We start from the raw sequence: 18,137 nt of genomic DNA, 5'->3' as shown, positions 1-18,137 counted from the left end.
AGACACAGCAGACATACGCTACGTCCAAAGCACTGCCAGTTCCTGATCGTGCGCACATACCCCAAGACACCCCCATTGCTAACACCATAGTCAGCAGAAATGCACACAGAAGAAAATGTTTTTCCCAACCCTCTTTTACCCATTTAATACCATTAAAAAAGTAAAGAGATTCAAAAGGGGGCCATAACAAGGAGGTCCCGTGACGATCCCCAACTCTGCAACATCCGGATGTTGTGCTGAGCAGCAACATCAGTAATGTGACCGTTCAGCATGGCAGTCTGAACACGCTGAGTGTAACGTGCAAATCCAACTGCTGTGACGAGTGCTGATGTTAGTAAGTTTATCGCAGTTCGCAGCTGATGAGCCATACTGACATCACCGCTCACAGCTTGTGAACTTAAAAGGAATCGGTCACCTCATTTTTGCTTTATGCGATGCGGCCACCCCCATGAGGGGCTTATCTACAGCATTCTGTAATGCCTTTCCCGGCGCCTGCACACTGCAATACTCTGCACTCAACAGGGCAGATATAGTACGCCTGTGCAGGAGCCGCGGCAGAAGTAAGGAGGAGGACGACGTCATCACTAGAAGATGGGAGGCGCCGGACTGGACAGCAACACCCATCGAATCGGACCAGACCCCCCGGGTGAGTATAATCTTACTAGTTTTTCTTATCTTTCAGGTTACATTAAGGGTTTATCTACAGCATTACAGAATGCTGTGGATAAGCCCTTGATGGCGGTGGCCGTATCTCATATCGGAAAAATCAGGTGACAGATTCCCTTGAAGGCCAATTCAGTGTGTATTTCTTTTGACTACGGCGTTAGTAATGGGGGTGTCAATAGGACTGGTGGGGGGATGTGACTTAAGGAAAGGGGTACTATGTGGTGGGGATACTTTGGAGAAGGACAGTGTGAGGGAACATATACTGACAATGGTTCTGGCTCTGCATTCGTGTAATGATGGTAGTTTACATGCTGCATGCATGTGCTGAGTGTTCCTGATCTTGTATACATGTAGCAATCCATAATGTGTTTCATGGCCATGTTAAAGCTTAGATGTCAAAATGTAAAGATTGGAGACTGAGATACAGTATATATGTATAAATTCTTGTTTCCGGTGATGTATTAATGCATGGTGGTTTTGGTAATTATTCATGTAATTACCCCCTTAAAAAAAAAAAAAAAAAAAAAAAAATTGCAAGCCTTGGGATGGATTCAGTATAGTAATGTGACCCTTGAACTGAAATAGAACAGTGATCCTAAGAGCATATCTCAAAGGCCACCAAGGCTTGGTTTCCAAAGTCCTGAAAGCTTGTAGTTGAAAGCCATTTAAAAAAAAAAAATTCTTTGATGGGATCTGAAGAAGGCGCTTGCTGCACACAAATCAAAAATATTAGTGAACTGCAGGCTATTGTCAGTGAGTAATAGGCTAACAAGCTGGTGTCTGGCTATGTCTCGCATTTACAGCAGGTCATAACAGCTCCACAAAGTACAAAAGTTGATTGTCATCAAGGGGGTTGAATAATTCTGTGACTGCATTAGTCATTAAAAGGTCGCATTTTGTGTGGAATTGGGAGAAACAATTTTTTTATGTGTTAAGCTAAATTGTCCTTGTTTCATTGGTTTATTGCAAACAGAAAGATTGTAAGTTTTCCTAAACCTAATTTGCAACAAGGTGTAAATAATTTTCATTGCATCGGTATAATTCCCTAAACCATCGTTAACAGTAAAAACCGATGACTTCTAATGCTGGAGGCAAACCCCCCTGAGGTTAACTGAAAAACATCAGGCTGAGTGGTGGATTTGGTCGGGTGGGTACTCCTTCCCTTACCCCCTCGTTTTTCTTTCCCTCCCCTCTTTTTTTTTTTGCCTCTCTTGGCTCCGTTACTTATTCCTCCCCCCCCCACTCTCTTTTTTCGCTTCAAATGCTCTCCTTCTTCCTCTGCTCTGTCTTTTCTTTCCTATACTGTTTGTTAAAAGTTAAAAAACTAAAAACCCTCCGAATTGACCTCTACTACCGGCTCCCCAGATGTTAAGGGCTTGTGGACAGATGACTTCAGAAAAGTTCTGTTCGATTACCAGCGAGTCCTCGGTCTTGTCGAAGCTGATGTCCGAGAGGATGGATCCAGATTCATCTATTGTAGATAATCTGAGGGGGGGGGGGGGGGGGGGGAGACAAAATTAAATGAATTAGGAACAATGATGGAGGGAGGTGAGAGAGATGAAAATAGGGAGGCTCCTTTATAACTGCTCAGCAGATTGCACCAGATTTTGCTCCAATACTGAGAACCTACACCAGTAATCAATTACTAAGCAAAACCAACCTTATTAGTACAAGCTATATATCCCTGAATGCAGAAAGTACACAACAATAGTGACAAAAGAAGCCAGTTTTCTACCTTCTAGTCCCATTGCCATCTGTAGACAAATGTGTTCTGTTATTCAGAAAAGCCAGTGCACTTCTCTGCTGCTCACTGAGCTGAATACTGCCCGATGGATCACACATCAGCAACTCCCGTATCAACTGAATCTGACGCTCCTAACGCAAAAAAAAAAAAAAAAAGATCTGTCATATTACAGCCCATGGGACAAGTGGGGAAGTAGAACTTTCAGGTTGTGAAGTCCTCACCAGTTTCTCGCATTCGACTTCGGCCTTCTGCCGCCTCTTAATCTCCACGTCCACCTGATTGCGAGCATGTTTCAGCTTTACTTCAAGCGCGCTGCGCTCAGTCTCAGTCTTCATCAGCAGCTCTCGGCTCTTTACCAGCTCTTGCTCGCTTTTTTGCCATTTTCTACGGAAATCTTCAAAATTCCTGGCCAGCAGAATGAATTCTAAAAGGCAGAAAAATATAGTGGAGGGTCAGATATATTGGTATGAATCTAGTCTAAAGGCCCCGTCTCACACAGCGAGAACGCTAGCGAGATTGCTGATGCGTCACCGATTTTGTGACGCAACAGCGACCTCGCTACATGTGATACAAAGCGGTGACCAGCCCCCCCTGCTGGATATTGCTGATCGTGCTCAAATGTCCTGGGCCATTTTTTCCATAGTCGGCGTCCTGCTGGCCAGCATGCATCGCTGTGTTTGACGCCGACGAACGACCTTATTGGCAACACAGAACTCAGGGACGCAGGATGGAATCGTTCAGAATAGCTGCTGTGTGACAACGCACCAGCGATCCTTACCAGGTCGTATTGTTGTCGGGAATCGCTGGTGCGTCGTTGAAGAGATCTGCCTGTTTGGCAGCTTACTAGCGACACACCAGCGATCCCTACCAGGTCGTATTGTTGTCGGGATCGCTGGTGCATCGCAATGTGAAACGGGACCCTTAGTCTGTGCGGAGGCAAACATTACGCTGGTGGGGATTTCCTATAAAGAGCTTGAATGCTAAATAACTAGGACCCCCACAAATACTGGTACCCGGGGGACACAACAGATGCCTGCTAAGCAGCATGACTGTTAAAGAAGTTTGGATTGGTGGGTCACAACCTAACGAGTGCTCCAATACTGGCCTCTGATGGTGGGGGAGGGAGACATTCGGTGCCCAACATGTAGTTTTCTGGCAATATAAGCCAGGGCTGGCCCGTTTTGCTTAGGAAGTCCCCAGCTATGACAAGATTGATTCCATTAAATAAAATGTTGTCTCTAACAGGGACCATCCTGAAAATTAAACGGAGAAGTAGAACATTAAAAAACATTTCTTCCAACAAAATGAGAACTCTGCTGTTACAGTGAAGTGTCTTTTCCAGACAATCAATTATGCTGCAGGACGGAGATTCTGACTTCACAGCACTGGCCTTTCCAATTAAATTCAGGTTCATATTGAAGATGTGCGGTGCATGCAAGCCCCACTGTAAGTGTATATATTGATTTAAAAGTAAAATACCACTTTGATAGAACATGCCCCTGGAGCATATTTAGTATTCCCGATGAACACTTCCAAGAAGTCATTCTTTGACAGCGAGAGGCACATTTTTTATAGCAATAGTTCTATAAGGTGCTAGAGTACTTACGTGGCTCTATCCCCTCGTTCAGACCGTCCACCTGGCGAATTAACTGCTCAAAATGATGGCGCAAGGTCAACAATGAAGTCGCCATCGCCCTGCAGTGGAAAACATGGAGAAAATGAGCAGGAATTGTAGCAAATAGACACGGCGAGAAGGCCCATACATTTATACAGAATATAAACTTTAGTCTGAGAAGTGCGACATCACGGTTACATTTAACTTGGCGTAGTCTGACATTTAGGCTGGGTTCACACGTAGTGGAAATTACCGCGAGAATTCCGGAATTCCATTCCGCTGGAAAAATCGCATTTTAAATTCCCTGCAAAAAAATTTGCAAGCGTAATTAGCTTGCAGAATTGCTAGCATTTTCCAAGCGATCTGTAGCATCGCTTGGAGAACTGATTGACAGGTTGGTCACACTCGTCAAACATAGTGTTTGACGAGTCTTACCAACTTTTTACTATTGAGGCCGCCTATGCAGCATCAGTAGTAAAAGATAGAATGTAAAAGATAATAAAAAAAAAAAAAAAAAAAAAATTGTTATTCTCACCTTCCGACGTCCCGCCTCTCTCCACGCTCCCGGTCCCAGTAAGCCTTTGCGACAATTACCGCGATGACGTCCGTTCTTGCGGGATCGCGACGTCTCGCAGTCATTCGCGATGACGTCACGATCCCGCGAGAACGGACGTCATCGCTCGCAAAGGCTTACTGGAACCGGGAGCGTGGAGAGAGGCGGGAAGGCTGCGCGGGATGTCGGAAGGTGAGAATAACAATATTTTTTATTTTAATTCTATTTTTACCAGGGATATGGTACCCAAAGCCCGGAGGACAGTCTCCTCTCCTCCGGACCGTGGGTACCATCCGCAAATGTTCTGCTTACTTTTCGCATTGTGTGCACAGCCACATGCGTAAAGTAAGCAGAACAATGCATTCCTATGGGTGCGGGATCGCCGCGATTACGCGAAATTAATGAGCATGCTGCGTTTTTTACCGGAAAGCGATTCCGCCGCGGTAAAAACCACAGCATTAGTACAGCATTGCAGAATCCCATAGGAATGCATGGGATGCTTATTTTTCGCGGCAAAACCATGCGGTTAAAACCGCCACGGAAACGCAAAAAAAACGCCACGTGTGAACTCAGCCTTACTGTTGACTGGTAGGTGTCTGGATCAGTCACTGGTCACACTGCGTTTCTGCAATGTTTTGTGAGGTTCCGTCAGAATTAGAGTTCTCACAAAAAATGTGATCCAGACGAACCGCCAACAGGGCTATAAAGAATGTAACAGAGCTCAAAGTAAGGATTATTTTCTTTCCTTTTAAAATAAGTCCATTTGTTTAGACAGACACAAAAACACTGATACATTTCTGTGCCCATCTGAACACAGGAACACTTTCAGGGTCAAAACACAAACGGCTTTCAGGTCGTTGCCGTCTATAGCCCTGTTTTCACTGCCCTTTTCCGCCATCACTGCAGGAAGTAGAAGAAGCATTGGGAGTAGCAATTCCCACCGCCTGCACAACCAAATTTTTAACACCTTATCTATATGCTCTTCCTTTACCCTCCAAGAACCATAACTTTTCTTTGTACAATGACACAGCCATACCAGGGCTTGTTTATTTGCAGGACAAGTTGAAGTTTTGAATAATTCCAACCATTTTACCATATAATGTATTAAAAAAAAAAAAAAGAGGGAAGAGAAGAGAAGGGAATACTCAGAATATTAATTTGTCAAGTATCGGCACATGTGACCGCCGGCAGCAGCAGCAAGAAGTTTCCGGCTGACACTGCGCGCTACTGAAGAGCAATGGATACTTACTGCTCACTGCGATGCACTGTCCCGGTGAGTATTCTGGCAGCTGTGCTCAGCTTGTGAGCAGTGCATGACGTCCCCTGCCATGCACTGCTTATAAGCATTAACCAGCTGCTGGCAATGGAGTACTACACTGCGAGGGAGCGGAGGAAGGTAAGTGTAATGGTTTAGAATAAGGATGGGACTATGCATACTTGGACGAGATATGGACCCTGCATACCAGTATAGGGATGAGGTCAATCTTTCCTGCCAGGATAAGGGGGCCAATTCCCACCAGGCTAGCGATGAAGAGGCATGCATATCAGGATAGGAATAAGGGGGCCATGCATACCAGGATAGTGATGAGGGCCATGTGTATCAGGATGGGGATGCGGGGACCATATTTACAAGGATAGGGGATATTAAGTACAGAATTGACCACATTTTTTGCTTCATTTTTTCCCCCCTAATTTCCTCCTACAAAACCTAGGTGTGTCTTATGGTGCAACGCGTCTTATAGTCCAAAAAAATACGGTAGGTCCCATGCGCAGCTTCCGGGCATATGATTTCAAATTTGCCTCCATTATTTGCTGATAACGTGCTGCATTCATCTTTCCTTCAACTTTGACCAAGGTTCCTGTGCCTTTGTAGCTCACACATCCCCAAAACATCAGTGATCCACCTCCATGCTTTATAGTAAGAATAGTGTTCCTTTCATCATAGGCTTGTTGACCTCTCTCCAAATGTAACGTTTATAGTTGTGGGCAAAGAGTTCAATTTTTGTCTCATCACTTCAAATTACCTTGTTCCAGAAGTTTTGAGGCTAGTCTCTGTGCCGTTTTGCGTATTGTCGTCAAGATACTTTGTGGCAGTTGCGCAGTAATGGTTTTCTTCTGGTGACTCGACAATGCAGCCCATTTTTCTTCAAGTGCCTCCTTATTGTGCATGCTGAAACAGCCACACCGCAAGTTTTCAGAAAGTACAGTATTTCAGCTGATGTTATTTGTGGGTTTTTCTTTGCATCCCGAACAATTTTCCTGGCAGTTGTGGACAAAATTTGTTGGTCTACCTGACCGTGGTTTTGTTTTTGCAGAGCCCCTGATTTTCCATTTGTTAATCAGTGTGAATGCTGCCGACTGGCAATATCAATTCCTTGGATATCTTTTCGTATCCCTTTCCTGTTTTATACAGGTCAACTACCTTTTCTCGTAGATCCGTTGATCATTTTTTTTTTTTCTTTCCCCATGACTCACAATCCAGAAATGTTAGTGGCTGGATGAAAGATTCAAGAGTCTGTCTGGATCCCAGAAACTCACTCAGCTTTTATGCGCACACACTGATTACAAGCAAACAGGTCACAGGTGAGGATATTACCTTTAGTTGCCATTCAAACCCATTTGTGTCAACTTCTGTGCATGTTATCAGGCCAAACATCACCAGGGTATGTGAACTTTTGATCAGGGTCATTTGGATGTTTTGGATTGTCATTATGATTTAACCCTCCGTCAGGAACAATGGATCTGACAGGCGCAGCTCTTCTACTTTCATTTCTCCCTTCTCCCCAGATTTTCAGGAAACCCCCTCCCTCTAGATAATCTCCTGGCTCTAGCTGCTGTGTGAAACCTGATACCACAGTTGGTCTGCAGAGCTTCAGGAAGGAAGATATAGCTGTGCTGGCTTCTCAGGCTCATTGGTCCCGAACACATCACACGTTATAAGGTTGGTATGTAATGTTTTTAGTCATTACTGTTTATTTAGCTTGTTTTATGAATGGATAGAGAAAGGTTTGTAGATATTTCATATAAATAAGGCAGATTTTCTTACAAATGAAAGTGTACTTCTCAGTTTTGAAATTTGTGTATATCAAAGTTATTACTTTTATGTTGAGTAAATGGGTTTGTTTTGCACCTGATAATGTGTAGTCTCTTATTACATCCCTATGAAGGTCTCTGATCACTTTTAGATCACTGAAATTGAGAAAATTAGATATTCTAGGCATTTTTCTAGCCTGCGCTTGACAGGCACATTGTTCCATTACGAGTTAGTGCGAATATTGTTCCTGACGGAGGGTTAAAAAGACAAAACAGTAGTTTGACAATAAATGTCTCCACCCAACCACTAACAATGAGTGGAGAAAAAGTTTTGGTGTTATCATTCATATTCTCTGAAAAAAGACCAAGAAAGCAAAAATTCTGCCAGGGTATGTAAACTTTTGAGCACAAGTGTAATAAGGTTAATAGCAACCACCAAAGCTCAGCTCAGACACAGGTGCTGAGATCAGTTGAGTGTGGAAAGAGATCCACTCCCAAGCCCCCTCCTCACACGTGGACCCCAGCGCTCATGTGCAGTTGCATCCATACGCATTAAGGGGGTTATACAGGATTAGAAAACATCCATCCATGGACCGTGTCTGGTGATGCAGCTCAATCACTAACTTCACCAGAGCCGAGCTGTAAGTCTATACAATCCACGGACGTGTGCCACCATGATGCGACAGCCACATAAGGCTGACAGTCACATTCACAGATGAGCACAAGTTTGCAGCAACATTCGGCTCCATACAGCCAACAGCAGTAATGTACAGAATATTTACTGTGACAATACTATATAGGCTAAGGGTATATAAACAGACTGCTTCTAAAATCATGTAGGCATCTGTGTATTGTGCCACAATGGTGCCAGGTTATAGAATAGATGGCCATCACTAAGTATCACAGACATTTTCTGATACTAGAAAATAAAGCGAAAGATTTCAGAAACACTTAATTATTAATGCAATGAATTACTAGATAACGTTACCGTAACAAAGCACTGATCTCACCCACTCCACCACTGCCCACAATACCGGTCCTTAATAGATATGGGATGTGCAAGGATGCAGCGGACACACTGCCAGGAAGCTTTCAACCTGTCAATAGCGGACGAGCTGCTTGCTAACCGGACTTTGCATACAGACAAAAAAAAAAAAAATAGATACCTCCAAAAATGTAGTTTTCATATCAAACTGACAATGAAATGGAATAAGAGAGTCAGTTGTATATGAAGAAAAAAAAACAAAACATCTTAGGCCGGTTTCACATTAGCGCATTTTATGCGCACGCACGGCCGGGGGTAGCTCCGCCCCCGAGCCGGCTCTCTGCCCGGCGTGCCCGCCCCTTCCTTGTAGCGCCTCCTCCTAGCGGACAGCGGCGCCTGCGATCGGCGCACCCTATCTTTAGCATAGGGTGCGCCGATCGTGCGCAGGCCGTGCGCTAGTTGCGCTTTGACCTGCGCTGCGCACTTTTGACGGTGCGCCGTGCGCGCCAAAATCCGAAAAGTTTGATTTTGGCGCGCACGGCGCACCGTCAAAAGTGCGCAGCGCAGGTCAAAGCGCAACTAGCGCACGGCCTGCGCACGATCGGCGCACCCTATGCTAAAGATAGGGTGCGCCGATCGCAGGCGCCGCTGTCCGCTAGGAGGCGGCGCTACAAGGAAGGGGCGGGCACGCCGGGCAGAGAGCCGGCTCGGGGGCGGAGCTACCCCCGGCCGTGCGTGCGCATAAAATGCGCTAATGTGAAACCGGCCTTATGCAGTCAGGGCTGTGGAGTCGGTAAGCCATACCTCCAACGCCTCAATTTCCATGACACCAGCTCCCTCATACCAGGGCTGTGGAGTCGGTAAGCCAAACCTCTGACTCCAACTCCTCAATTTCCATGACACTGACTCCACAGCCCTGTATACAGTGTAAAGTGACTGAGGGCAGTAGCTGTGGACAAGCTGCTGCTCCATGAGGCCCTGTCACTTTACAGGAAGAATCATGTCCCTGTCCCAATGTCCGGTCATGTGTGGGGTGTATCACACTCACATGTAGGCCGCAGACTCTCCACTTTCTCTAGGCCTCAATTTTCCGGAGCCGCCGCACAAAACTCAGGAGACACCCAGTTCTTCTCAAGACACAGACGTTTACTGGACAGCTCAAGTTAATCATACTGTAACATGCAGTTTCGGGAACAACCATTCTCATGTCCTTAATACAGCACATTTTCAACATTACTATCTGCTCCTCCTGGACTCTCTCTACGTTCAGGGATTTCCCGTCCAGTCCCGCAGTACACCGGGGATGTGTTACCTTTCCTTCATGCAGTTCCAAATCCATCTTCGGCTGGACGTCAAGAGGATAAGGGACTCTTCATCTTACCTGTATAGAGCCTTGAGCTCCGGACCTTGTAAGGCTGTGTGCACACGATGCAGATATGCAGCGTTTCCGCAGCGGATTTTACCGCGCAGAAACGTTGCATATCCGCATTGTGATGTACAGTACCTTTAAAATGAATGGAAAAAAAAAAAAAACGCTGTGCAGACGCTGCGGATTTTTCCGCGCGGTTTTCCTGCGGTACAAAATCCGCAGCATGTTACTTCTTTTGTGCGGTTTTCTATCTCCCCTGTCTCCAAATCCGCAGGGGGAAAACCGCAATGGAAAACTGCACAAAAACCGCATGAAAACCGCGTGAAAAATGGAAGAAATCCGCAGGAAAAATACAGGTCATTTGACCTGCGGTTTTCTTCCATTCTGCACGGAAAAATCCGCAGGGCTCAAAACTCCGTCTGCACTCAGCCTTAGAATGTCCACAAAGGATCCCAAGTAAGGTCTCCCACTACCTCAAGCAATAGATCGATACTTCCACTATCAGCCAACTGGAACTTGACCTTAGCCAACTTCCCCATCAGGAAGTGGTCACTTGTCCCTCCCACTATAGGCTAGGCAAACTTTAAAGGGGTTGTCCGGGCTTTTCACATAATCTCAGTGCATATCTGGGCTGCAGAATGCTGACTTATTGACCAGAAACCACAGGTGGCGTCACAAATCACTTCATAAACTTTATTCCCATTCAATTCTATCCCTTTTACATGACCGCCTGAGGCCACGGACCGGGTCACTGCCACTGTGACATTTCCCATTGAAGTTGACGGGCCTGGTGCCAAGTATCCCATGGCCTCTGGGGCACATCAACACCACCTGTGGTTCCTGGTTAGAGGTGATCAGCAGAGCTTTGTCCCAAGGCAATAGTGATAGCAAAGATGTTGTGTTTGGTGGTGGTAGATGTAGCAGAGTTGGGTAGGTGACGCAGGAAGAATTAGAGGACACAGCTGGATGCATTTCCAAAGGTTTACTCACAGTTCTTATGTGCTCAAGTGCCCCCTTGGCGCTGCGTCCTACAGGTGAGGGGCTCAGCAAACTCCCAGGTAGATCAGGATACACATTCCCAGGACTACCTTCAGTGTATGCCTTTCCTGGCCATCTCCCTGTGCTGATTTCCTCCCTCCTGTCCAGCACCTTCGCAAGCAGTGTCCCAAGTCAGCAAACTCGGATCTTGTCAGGAATAACCTCTAGGGTCCCTGGATCCTATGTGTCTGCCTTTTCAGTGAAGGATTTGGCTGCAGCACTTGCAATGCTCGTAGCCTCTGGTTGATCTAGCGGAGTCCGTTGTTCACTCCACTAGTTATAGGGTTAGTCCCTATACTGCGACCTGATCCCTCCACCTGACGTTAGCTGATGTGGGACGAGCCCCACGGACAGTATGGTCGCTGCCCGTGCCTCTAGGATCCCTTCCCTCTTCAGGGAGCTTCCTTCTGTCTCTTTCCTTCCCTGCAGCTCCTACAGCACACGTCTTTCCACTTCCTCCCCTCCTGACAGACTCCTGACTAAACTCTCTTCTGCCGCTCTCATCCTACTAGCTCCACCCACCTCCCTTTACCACCCAGGCAGGGTTGAGATCCTCTTCCCGTAGGGTACATCCAGATGCCCTGCTGCTACAGGGTGTGTGTTGGGTGCAGGTGTTAAGAGTCCTGTGAGGTGATCCTTCCTTACCGGAGCGTGGGGTGCCACACCTCTGTGGCGACTGAACCCTCAGGGACCCACATCAGCACTCACGGGCCTGGAGCTCTTGTGCCGTTGTTGCGACACGTGAGCCCAAACCCCAAATCAGTGCCGGTGTCGCTGTCCCCACCTTCTGTCGAATTGAACAAGAGGAAGGCAGGGCTGCAGCTGCTCTCACTTAATGTTTAATTCGTACGTAGTCAGGGACAGTGACGCACGAAAGCCCCGGGACCGCGAGTGCCAACATGGGAGTATAGACCCCGATTAAATAAAAAAGCCAAGCTTGGGGTATGAGAAGGGGTTGCCCTAGTGTAAAGGAGGGACAGGACTGTAGTCGTGACCTGTATTCCGGTCGTAGCTGTGTCCAGTCTTTCCCCTACATGAAACAATACTCTTCTCCTCGGCATACCTGCATCTCCAGATTGATCTTCACCCGGGCCCTTCCCAGGCCATAACGGTCCCTCTTCTAGGCGACTCACATCAAGGGAGACACAGTCCAAGACAACTTTAACACTTTGATGAATTCATGTCTGGGGCGAAACAGTAAACAATCACTACGTTTGGTGACCTCTGGTGAAGAATCCAGCCTCTCTGTACCGATCTCAACGAAGCTCCAACTCCTTTAATTTCCTTAGTCCAGCCAACTTCTGCCCTAAAAGCATTGTCCCAGGCAGTAAGACGCCACATCTTCGTTCTGACCCACTGCTAAGACCTGCAGTGGCTGTGGATAACGTGGGCAATAACGACTTAACGTTACGTGGCTGCAGAGCTGTCCGGGCCTATAGCCCATGCAGACACTTGGGCACCCTGGCCCCGTCTGACTAAACCACTATTCATCACTAACCTTAACTCAGCAGCCCCTCCTACAATTAACCCTCTAAGACCCTATCAGATCCCACTACTATGCCCCCACCTGGTGGCCCGCAACATAATTACAACTACCCAGTCTATGGGGAAATAATATACTAAGAGTGCCCTCCTCTAATATCCCAAAGAGGATACTCTACCTTTCCCTGACTGTACATATACAAAGAACACATAATATGTAGGCAATATTATAAAACAGGAATTCAAGGCAGTATATACAGTTTTCTATACAATGGTAACACATTTGAGTGGCAATACCATAAGCAATGAGTGGTAACAGTTATACATGTAACAGTACCGCAGGCAATTATCCTAAAACACATCTGTAAACATTTAGAACTGGAAGACAATTAAGAGGGAAGAGGAGCATGAAATGCATTATATCTTACCCCCTTACACTAGTAACGGGCAACTTCTTTAAATATCAAATCTATCTTTACGAACTGCATTTACCATGCTAGTTACTGTCTGATTAGTTCTATATTCAATATGCCTATGAATATACATACATCTTATCCTAACTAGGTAGCCAGCCAGAAAATTATATATTGGCACTCCTAGCCTCTTCTTGTGCGTGCTCCTGCACTGGTCCTCTGTACGCTGCCTTTTTTTTTTTAGATCACTATACTGATTGCGCAGGTGCGATATGTAAAATAGGAGGCAGATCACTGAGGCTGAGTGCAGACGGACTTTTATGCCCTGCGGATTTTTCCGCGCAGAATGGAAGAAATCCGCAGGTCAAATGACCTGCATTATTCCTGCGGATTTCTTCCATTTTTAATGGTTTTCCACTGCGGATTCCCCCCTGCGGATTTGGAGACAGGGGAGGTGGAAAACCACACAAAAGAAGTAACATGCTGCAGATTTTGTACCGCGGAAAATTCCACAGCGTCTGCACAGCGTTTTTTATTCATTGAATTTAAGGCTACTGTACATCACAATGCGGATATGCAGCGTTTCTGCGCGGAAAAATCCGCTGCGGATCCGCATCGTGTGCACACAGCCTGAAGGCTCAGTGAACTGTCATTTAAGCACAAGATGATGACAAAGAGGCCAGAGCACCAATAAAAAGACCTGTCTACAGTCCCACCCCAAGAGAAAACATTAAATGAAACCTTCAAAACAAAGTTTACACAAGAACCAGAAAATAGAATTTTTCACCACATGTATCATTTTAATCAGTGTAACAGCGCTAACATGACAATGCCTGTAGTTTGCTTGGCAACATCCTGCTGACAGGTTCACTTTAAATGATCAAACATCTGCTTGACACTCCGCAGTTATTTAATTTTCTCTTTAAAGCGAACCTGTCACCTGTTTTGGCCGCTATAAGATGCGGCCGCTGCCTTTCAGGGCTTATCTACAGCATTCGATCAATTCCTCAGTTCATCTGAGGAACAAGCGTTTTGATCATTCGTCGGGTGATCAGCATCCTGTGTACACTACACAATTATCGCCAGTAAAAAGGCCCCACAACACTGGTCAACAGCTGCGGTGACAATCCCTTTGAAGTGAAAATCTTTACATTTTTAGACCCTTTGCATTCTTTAGTGCTACTAAAAATGTGTTTCAATGAACTAACTGAACACCGCATTTGGGTCGCCCTCCCAGGGCTGTGGGGTACTCGGTACCGGGCCGGTGTCAACGGTCTGTGGCCCTGGGCACCCAAGTAATGGGGGAATGGAAATAGTGGATTATAGTTAATGGAATAGTTCGTGACGCCACCTGTGGTGTTCGGCAAGTGAGATGTTAAGCCGACGCTGCATGCAGATCCTCTGGGAATGGTGGTGTGGTGCAGCAAAGATGTAAAAGCTTCCCACAGGTGGAGCTGTAGCCCCAGGGCAGTGTAGATGTTGAGTTAGAGGAGAGGCACAAGCTGTGTCGAAGCTGCTACCCAGATGTAGCAGTGCTGGGTGTGTTGACGCAAGAATCAATGAGGACACCAGGGCTTGTAGTTCCAAAGCTTTACTCACAGGCTGTAGTACACACAGGTGCCTGCCTCCGTGCGGTGTCCTCCGGGTCAGGGACTCAATGAACCTCCAGGCCAGATGGAATGCTCCCTTTCAACACATCGCCAACATGTGCCTTTCTGAACGTCTCCTCTTATAGCGCCTTCAAGTGTGAAGTACTCCTAGTAATGAGTTACACTGGAGTTCCTCCTGACAGATGTTCCCAAGAACTCTACTTGTACAGCAGACAGCTGTAGCCTGCTTCGGGGACTCCTCACTCCTGAGTCCCGGCTCACTATCCAAGTTGCTGTTGTGCCCCAAGTCTTGGCTGTAAATGCACTACTCCCATCTAACTACTCCACCGGTGTCTGCTGCAGGACCATTAGCACCCATACAACCTCGGGGACCGGGCCCCGGCCTTGCGCTTAGAACTTCTAGGCAGGGTTCTCTCCTAACCCACGTCCTCTGTTCCCTTTTACTCCTTCGTTCCGTACTAATCTCTCTCTCTTATGGAAGATCAGGTTTCAGTTCAATGTCTTTCTCCTTCTTTCCTTTCCCGTGCCAGCAGACCCAGGTCACAGAGGTCTGCTGCAGCACCTCCTTCCTCCATCCCTCTCTCAGGGATCTTCTTTCCTCACTCCTCTCTGAGTGGCTTCCTCTCCCAGACTGACCTGTAATCCTAAACATTCCCGCTCTTTTATGTATTCTCAACTCCACCTGTCTCCCAGCACGTTTCGCGTTCCAAGCAGGGAGCCACCAAAGGTGCTCTGCTACACTCCAAGCAGGGAGCCGCAATGTGGCTTTGCTGAACTACTGTGTTGTGTGGGGTGCGAGTGTTGGAGCGTGGTCAGGAGCCTCCAACTTACCTGGATGGTGAGGCACCACACCTCAGGAGGAGGTGCAGTACCTCTGTGGCGACTGAGCCTCAGGGGCGCCACACATTCTCCAGTCATCCGAGCAGACGAGTGACAGCATCTTGTGTGGAGTTTATAGTCTTCACGTGAATCTCAGACTCAAAGTGACTCCCAGTTCAGAGCAAACAGAGGGAACTTTAATAAAAAGCACGTAGGAGTAAGATGCGCCCTCCTAATACAGTGGGTGCATCTCTGGGTGTGTCTGCTGTATATATGCTCTAGAATTTACACCATTTTCTGGAGCAAACTAAAGATTTGTCAGACTACCCCTTTTCCACTAAGCCCCACCAACTTTAGATAAGCGCTGTGAGTGATGAAAAATAGCAACATTTACACATTACATTATAAGTATACAAAAAAATAGAAAAATTCCAAGACAATGAAAATTTCTCCTGTGCAATACCAGGAGACAAAGAGCAGGTCGTGGTGGCGACTACTTCCTGTCCTGGTCATATAGACGTGACTGCATCGGTCACATGCCCATCCTCGCCAGAAGAGGAAGCCAAGTGAGACTCGGGCACCACTATGGAGGCCGAGCAGTGGAAACAGAAGTCGAGTATATTTTATGTTTAGCCTATGCTGGTCTACCTGAAGGAGATGTTCACTATTCAGACAACCCCTTCTCAATCACCATAGTTACCCTGCGTAAAATAATAGCAGCTATACTCCCCATCGGTGTGAGCGCCATTCCAGCAAAGTCAGTGCCTGCGAGCCCTACCTCCAATCAACCGCCGCTTCCCCCTCACTTCCTTTAGACAAACCCTTCACCTGGAAGTAGTAAGTTTCTTCTCACTTCCTTTTTCCAGATGTAAGTTGACTTCTGAAGAAAGCGAGAGTGAAGCGGATGCCAGGCTGTAAAGTCACATGACCCCTGGGAGAGCAGGCCCCAACATCGGCATAAGAGGCTAGGATAGCTGCTCTTATTTTACATGGGACACTACAGTGATTGAGGACGAGTAGACCAAGCAGTGGAACATATCACCCGATTCATGCCAGCTGAACCATGGGCATCATGAATAGAACATAAGCTGCGCCATTGGGTTTTAGCTCAAACACTGCAGCGTTTCAGAGAAAATATGCCGTACTTTGAAGAGACGGCGACTATGCACACATATAGGGAGACCTGTCAGAGAGAAGAAGCCACTGGATCTGCGTTAGTAGTCATTCCAAATACACAGCCCCTGGCCCCTCTGCAACATACAGGGCTACAGAACCGCAGCCAGCACACGACTCCTGCCACCATGAATCAGGTGACCGGTTCCCTTTAAACCCAAATCGTTTATCAGACTCTGACGGGGAACATCGGCTCTGTTCACACCTGTGTTGGACCATAGTTCTTCCCCTGCTGCACGAGAAGAATGAAATGGATGGCCCTGCCACATCTCTCTCGCATGACACTAATGACTAGAGCAGGGTTCATGGTTCAGGACCTTCGCTCCATCTTCCCTACAGCAGCTTGTGTGGCCATCATGGGGCGTCACAAAGAGAGAGCGTTATAATATAACCCTATGGCAAGCAGGAGAATGTCAAGATCATTAACAATCGATGTGTTCACATCTCCAGAAGCCCCGTCTCCCCCATTATACAGCAGAAAACACCAGCTCTAAGGTCACGCGCTCAGCGGCATTTTACAGTCAGATCCTTTATTTTTAGGTACAGACAATCTGACCCCAGGAGCAGGGGGCCCTCACTGGCTGCTATGGGGGCAACTGGTTTCTATTTGTGAATGTTTGATACAGGAAGAAAAAAAAATGCATGATATTCTAGAGATGGGCACAATGATAGAAAGACGGCGCTGACAGTCAGTGGGGTCCCCGCGCTTCCATTATTTGACATTAAATGGGTCTATGGTTCCAGGGGAAAAAAAAAAACAAAACCCAGTCCTAAAGCTGCAGCAAAAAACCTAAATACCCTCCCGCAGTCCACTGACCCCGGCATTGTCTTTAACGCTGCAGACAATCAGTGAGCGCAACCGCTCTGTGCTGCTTATACCGTCAGACTGGCAACAAGAGCCACTGATCGTCTGCAGCGCTGCGGACAATAACAGACCCATAGGGGAGATGCATATGATCGGATGTCAGTGCACAGGTCAGAGGGGACACACACACCCTCCTGTCTGAGCCCTCGGCCTCCCCAGCGGGTGTACGGACGGCAGGGCCTGCACACTACGCCCGGCCACTCCTCGCCTCGGTCTATTTTCTCTTTGAACCATTTCCCTGACGCCACTCACTTACCGGCTGACTGCTCCCCGGTGATATCCGAGAACCGCGCATGTGCAGCGACACGTTTAACCGACGAGCTGCCCGCCGCTCCCGGTCACCGCGCTCCTCTCCACACTAACGTTCCCGCTCAAGTTTGAATTCACAAGCTCCGCCCGCTGTTGCCATGAGAATGCGATGACGTCATGGCTGCAGCCGGCAAAGGGGGAGGGGGCGGAGAGAATGTATGACTGGCTGAAAGATGCACGGGAGTGGGAGGAGCGAGCAGTGGGCGGAGATCAGTGACGTCAGAGGCGCGGGTTTCATCTCAGAGAGGAGGAAGTTGTGCCAGACGGCTCCTAATGATACAGTTCTGGGTAGGGGGCGGGCGCCGTGCCGGCCGGGGGCTGTCTGAGGAGGGTGGGCGCCGTGCCGGCCGGGGGCTGTCTGAGGAGGGTGGGCGCCGTGCCGGCCGGGGGCTGTCTGAGGAGGGTGGGCGCCGTGCCGGTTTCTGGTTGTACAATGAGACCATGAAAGAACACGGGTCGGTCC

At 47.4% G+C, this 18,137-nt stretch overlaps 1 protein-coding gene across 2 annotated transcripts in view; it reads right to left on the bottom strand.

The window, feature by feature from the left end:
* The window catches only part of RACGAP1 (Rac GTPase activating protein 1), a 39,796-nt gene extending 21,985 nt beyond the window's left edge, over positions 1-17,811 (bottom strand). Inside the window, exons 1-5 of one of the 2 annotated variants that reach the window (XM_073546134.1) lie at positions 17,622-17,811; positions 4,017-4,105; positions 2,632-2,834; positions 2,402-2,541; positions 2,082-2,151 (exon numbers count right to left, since the gene is read on the bottom strand). In XM_073546134.1, the coding sequence (XP_073402235.1) occupies positions 2,082-2,151; positions 2,402-2,541; positions 2,632-2,834; positions 4,017-4,101 (498 nt within the window). In that variant the 5' untranslated portion in view covers positions 4,102-4,105; positions 17,622-17,811. The remainder of the gene's footprint in view (positions 1-2,081; positions 2,152-2,401; positions 2,542-2,631; positions 2,835-4,016; positions 4,106-17,621) is intronic. The other variant, XM_073546133.1, reaches the window with a different exon arrangement.
* Positions 17,812-18,137: the final 326 nt, after the last annotated feature.

The sequence above is a fragment of the Dendrobates tinctorius genome, unplaced genomic scaffold (assembly GCF_039654945.1).
Source record: "Dendrobates tinctorius isolate UK_male_01 unplaced genomic scaffold, ASM3965494v1 ptg000145l, whole genome shotgun sequence".
NCBI classification, from domain to species: Eukaryota; Metazoa; Chordata; class Amphibia; order Anura; family Dendrobatidae; genus Dendrobates; species Dendrobates tinctorius.
Note: the sequence above shows the minus strand (reverse complement) of the source record. Positions and strands in the feature narration are given on the sequence as shown.